General features: G+C 55.7%; 1 protein-coding gene across 1 annotated transcript; it reads right to left on the bottom strand.

Moving 5' to 3' along the window:
* Positions 1-5,386: 5,386 nt before the first annotated feature.
* DL89DRAFT_263391 (RmlC-like cupin) lies at positions 5,387-5,748 on the bottom strand (the record flags this gene model as incomplete). The annotated part of the gene is made up of 1 exon (XM_040885890.1): positions 5,387-5,748. A coding segment is annotated over one exon (362 nt), but the record flags the coding sequence as incomplete, so codon positions are not given.
* Between the last annotated feature and the right edge of the window lie 27 nt (positions 5,749-5,775).

Below are 5,775 nucleotides of genomic sequence, written 5' to 3'. Positions count from 1 at the left end.
GCCTGCCGGCAGGTCCACCAGACCGCCCTCGCCCGCCTTGTGCAGGCTGGCAATTTCCTGGCGGCGACGCATGAACGCCTCGACGTTGAACAGCAGCGTCGGCGGATTGGCAAAGTTTGGGTACTGCACCTGGAACTCTTCGGGTACCTTGCTGCGCGCCTCGCTACCCAGAATCTGCTCGCGCGCTATCCACCCACCCATAGACGCGTTGCGCCAGCTCAGTAGCACTTGCATGCTCAGGTCATTGTCCCACTGGCCCACCAGCAGCTGGCTGAACCCTTCGTCCCACAGGGAATCCGCGCGGGAAGAACGCACGCGACGGCGTCGTGGCAAACAGCGAGTACGGTGTGCTGAGCTCTGGCGCTGCGATCTCATCGGGCTCGCCGTACTCTGGCTTGGGGTCCGGCGACACCAGCCCGCTGCCGTGGAAATACCCTATGCCGCCCAGCAGGCTGCTGAGCGCGCTGCGAGCCATCGCCACGTGCTCGGTATCGAACCCCTTGGCTGTCAGACCAAACGTGTGCTCAAAGCGCGCATCGAATTCCTTGCGGCGGGCACCAGCAACAGCCGTGATCGTCCCGCTGTCTATGCGTGCTGACTTGTCGGAGCACTCGTAGATGACGTCAAAGGCAAACTCCCCCTTGACCACCATCTGGGCGAACAGCAGGTTGCCGCCAGTCTCCAGACCTGTGTTGTCCAGAGAGAACAGCGCTGCTCCCGACAGCGGCATGTTGCCTGGGTCGACTTTTTCAATCGCTTGCGCCCGCTTGCGGGCTGCCGGCAGCAGGCGCTCCATGAACAGGTCCTTGGCCTTCCACACGTCGTCTCCGGGAACATTCATGGCAAGGCCCGCAACCTTCTGCCCGGTCTTGACTGCCTTAACCTTCCGCAGCTTCTTTGGCAGCCTCGGCGGCTTGTTGCTGGCCGCTGGCACAATGCGCGCCGTAAACTCGCCCAGCTCCTCGGTCTGTCCCCTGATGACTGCCACATCGTCCTCAATGCTCATCTTCATAGTGCCATTGCCCTCCATGCCAAAGTAATACATGAGCGCTGCCCCCTCCTTGCCCCCCTCCAGCGTCTTTCCCGTGATCCTGGCTGCCCAGCTGCCGCCGCGCTCTCCAGGCACCTTGATGAACTGCGATTTGATCTCGACCGCCTGGTCGCTATCGCGCATCGTCTGCTCGCCAAAATCCCGCCCGTTGTGCCGCGAATACCCGTACTCTGCCAGGTTATCGCCCAGCTCGCACGAGTGCCGGATGCGCTGCCAGTTTGTTGGGTCGTCCATGCCAAACCACATAAGCCCGGTCATCAGCGTGTTGGGCACGCGCGGCCGGGTGCCAAAGTATAGGTTCGGTCGGTATGTGCCCCAGAGCAGCGACGAGTCCAGGTCATCCTGCACCGTGCCATAGTCCGCACCCAGCACTGCCGCTGTCAGTCCAATTGCAACAGCCAGAACGCGCATAATGTACAGAAAAAAGTGAAGGTGAAGAGGTGCAGCTGTGTTGACGTAGCTAGCAAATCAAAAGTCAGTTCGTCACCAAAGCGATCCGAGTATTCCCAAACAAGAGCCTAATTAATAAAGCAATTTTTTGCCGAGAGACAGGCTACCATGGCATTAATCAAATTTGCTACTGCATATCTGCAGGCAGGAGTCTACACAACGCCAAAAGTCGGGAATGAACAGGCATTGCTTGAGTCCATATATGGGCATCCACGCATTACTAAAAGAGGCATAGACTATGGCCAAGCCTACCCGATGGGCGTCGATGACGGATCAGAGCTGGTAAGCACCACAGCCAAGTATGATCACAACTGTACAACTGCTGCTGGAAGCTGAGCGCCGCAACAGGCATATATGCGGCGTTGCTATTTGCGTTTTGTTTCAGATCTGCTTTTCTTTATCGGTTTTAAATGTATTCTACAACAAACTCAACATTTACCTAGTCTTAGCCAACACACCTTAGGTACTAGACTTGTCAAAAGCGATGCCAGGCAGGCAAGCCATGCTACATAAATACGCGATGTGCCATGCTGAATCTGACTGCGTAAAGCGTATTGGTACTTGCCAACGGCCCTTGCGTAGAATAGATAGTTTGATCAGTAGTTATATCTAGAGAGAATCATTTGGTTCCTGGTCTCGTTGCTGCCATCAGCGATCGGATATTTGAGCGATATCCCCTGCAACTCATCGGAGCTTTCGTTCAAGAAGACAAACGACGACAACGACAACGAAATACGTGCCGCAGAATCGGATAACCAGAGTATATTCGTTAAAGGTTCTACCATCCAGTGCACCGGAAGACTGCATGGCTGTCTTGGCCACGTCATTCGGGGCACGTATGATGGCAAAGGCACAAGCATGAAGATCACCTGGACGCCTGCTAGACGGTTCTCAGAAGGCGCCACCTATCATATTCTGAGGTACCAGGATGTCATGAGTATTTATGAGCTATATCAGAGCGGTGTTTTGGTCAAGGACTTTTGTGGTCACCGCTTGGAGTTCAAGACCACATATCTGGATCATTGCCATGGTACCACGTCATAGGGGTAATGTAGTTCCGGGAGATGCAGTCGCACTTTAATGGCCACCAGAAAACATAACTAAGCAAAGAACTTGACGCCAAGGTCATCGTCGGAGGAACCAACAAACAGCTGTGCCTTTCCCTGGCTTTGCAGGATATCTAACGCCCGCCTCAAAACAACAGTATCAAGCCCGCTGAACTCTACACCCAAGCACATTCTCATTAGTTGAAATGCTACCATATCTCTACAGTCTATCAACGGCAGTACCTACCTTGGTCACCAGTGTCATCGCCATTCGTCAGTTCATACACCGTCAGCACGGTATTGATCATCCCCCGATCGGTAGCCCACTGGTGGATCATAGCCGCCCACTCCTCGGGCTTGCGCCAAAACACTAAGCACATGTCCTTTGTGTGCTTCGGGCCAACCCACACGGCATTCCCCTGCTTCACCAGCTCGTCGACGATCTCCCGCAATACATCGACGCGCAGTATGCGCTTGATCTGGTAGTTGTGGAACGGCGGCGAAAGCACTGCTTCAGATAGTGTCATTGTGTGTTGGCGCGTGTGCCGGTAAAAGGACAGAACCAGGTTGCACCAGAGCCGCCGCTGCTCCTGCCATGTCGCCTCTGCGGGTTGCCGCCTATTGATGCAGATAATAACGAGAGGGAGGTTTCAGTTTTTAGATACCTGAACTGGTGGACTAAAATGGGCACCCACGCATTGAGCGCAAGCCTTGCGAAAGGCAGGCCATAGGGTTCTATTCTAACGCCAACGTGGGCTATGCCTTACGTGAAGAATGGCGGGAAGCTGTAGATTTCAGGGAACTCAAACTGCTCTGTGGCTGTTGCCGTCGTCCTGTTCATGCTGACAAGAAGTACAAAAGTGGTAGTGGAATTAAGAGGGGGCAGGCCAATACAAGTAGACGCAAGAAAAGGGAATACTGTGCTGAGCAAAGAGAAGCCAAGCCCAGCCAAGCCGGCGGTGACGAAGAGGCACGAGCCAACAGGCTACTGGCTCCCGGCTCGGCTCGGCCTGGTGTGGAGGGGAAACAGAAAGTCGCCGAGTGCTAAAGAACACTGGCTGGGGGAAATCGAGGGGTTGATACCGCCGCCCGCTTTCACACGCCGCCTCTTTCTTGCCTTCTCGTTTCTCCACCATCCACGTATTGCAAACTCTATTCATTAAAAATGGCGCAAAAGAAATCCAACAGCCTGGTCGACTCGTATCTGGTAGCCTACAATGCCGCATCGTTCGTTGGCTGGTCCTACGTGCTCTTCCAAACCGTGACATATCTTTTGGCGCACGGCACCGACCTCTCGGGGCTGTTCGACCAGGTCGGCTATGCGGTAATCTACGTGCAGACAGGTGCGCTCCTGGAGATCGTGCATTCGCTGCTTGGTTTTGTGCGCTCGAGCGTTCTGCCGGTTCTCACACAAGTGTACTCGCGGCTGCTGCTGGTCTGGGGCACGCTGTATGTGTTTGACCAGCCCGAGGTGCGTGCCTCGTACGGCTTCGTTCTGATTCTGCTGGCATGGTCGATCACTGAGTGCGTGCGGTACAGCCACTACACGCTGTCGCTGCTGGGCATCCAGTCGCCGACGCTGCTGTATCTGCGGTTACACGCTGTTTTACGTTCTGTATCCGACTGGCTTCTCGGGCGAGATGCTGGGAGATGTGGGCGGCGCTGCCGTTTGCCGGTGCGATTCGGCCAGCCTTCAAGGGGTTCCTGCTGCTGAACATTATCAACTACCCGCCTGTACTGTACAAGCTGTATACGCACATGATCCGCCAGCGCCGCAAGGTCCTGGGCGGTGAGACCAAGCCCAAGAAGGCAGTGGCGAGCACTACGGCTGCGACCAAGAAGAAGCTCTGAAAGATAGGGGGAGATAGTAAGAGCAATACGCCATCACCTTTCTGCTACTGTTTCTTAATATACGGATTTTTTTTATTTTCGCCATTCAGCAGTGCTTGAGGCAGACCCCAAAACGAGCCGGGGCGATTGAGCGCACACATAGGTGTAGGTCAAAGCATGGCGCTGGTATATCGCCAATTCTATATTATCACGGTCTATTGTGTATGTATTATTCCCCACCAAGTTATGAGCGGCCAGTATTTTCGCCCGAGGACCTGCTACGCCAAGAGTCGGCCAAGCGCAGCACTGCCTGGGCGCCGAATGAAGCCCCAGACTCGCCAGTAACGAAGCGACAGAGGGCGAGCTACGAGGGCGAGCCAGACACATCCAAATGGGCAGTGCAGCCAGCACCCGACATATTCACGGGCACTGATCATACAATAATTGAGCAGCCATCCGAGCCCGCACCCGTCGATCCAGCAGAGCCAGCGGACGAGTTCGCCAATCTGCATGTGTCGCCGGAGGTCTTGAGACAGCTGCAGGAGCTGTGTATGGCGCAGCACGGCTTTGAGCGGCGACTGTGGGAGCACCGGCAAGCGATTGAGCGCGAAAACGAAAAGGCAATGCAGCAGCTGCTGGCGCGCGAAATGGTGCACAGCGTCAGCAGTAAGGAGAAGGAGGAGATGGCCAGGCAGCACCGACTCGCGCTGGAGCGTGCAGACCGCCGGGCTATCGAGAAACTCGACGACCTGCGGTACCGACAGCAAATGATGCTGCAGAGCATGGGGGTTCCAGAGTTCTTCCCCTCGTCCAGCGTAGATGTAATGGAGCGGCAGCAGCGGATTCTGCACCATCTGCTAAACCCGCTGCAATAGAAAGGAAAGAAAGGGGGATGGATGTTATTCACATAAAAGACATTAGATCTGGTCCGGGTTGAATGTGATCGGGATGTTCTGCCAGGCCTTGTAGTAGTCGTGGTCGCGCTGCTTGTGCTCGACGGCCCACTTTGTCACCTCAGCTGGAACATGGACTCGAACATAAAGGCCATGGTGTTGTCAGCAACACGGCCAGGCAGCAGATCGCGCGTAGTGGCGTTCTCGACAGTCTTGGCGTCAGGGCCATGCGGCGTCATCATCGAGTGCAGGCTGGCGCCACCGGGCAGGAACCCGCCCTTCTTCGCCTCGTACTCGCCGTGAATCAGGCCCATGAACTCGCTCATGCAGTTGCGGTGGAAGTAGGGCGGGCGGAACGTATGCTGCTGCACCTCGAAGCGCGGCGGGAACACGACAAAGTCTGCCACAGCCGTGCCCGGATGAGCCGACTTGCAGGTCAGGACAGTGAAAATGGACGGGTCGATGTGGTCGTAGCTGACTGAGTTGATGACGTTAAAGTTGGCCA

The sequence above is a fragment of the Linderina pennispora genome (genome assembly GCF_002104995.1).
Source record: "Linderina pennispora strain ATCC 12442 chromosome Unknown DL89scaffold_191, whole genome shotgun sequence".
Lineage (NCBI taxonomy): Eukaryota > Fungi > Kickxellomycota > Kickxellomycetes > Kickxellales > Kickxellaceae > Linderina > Linderina pennispora.
The sequence above is the reverse complement of the archived record's forward strand: the minus strand, read 5'-3'. Positions and strand labels throughout refer to the sequence as shown.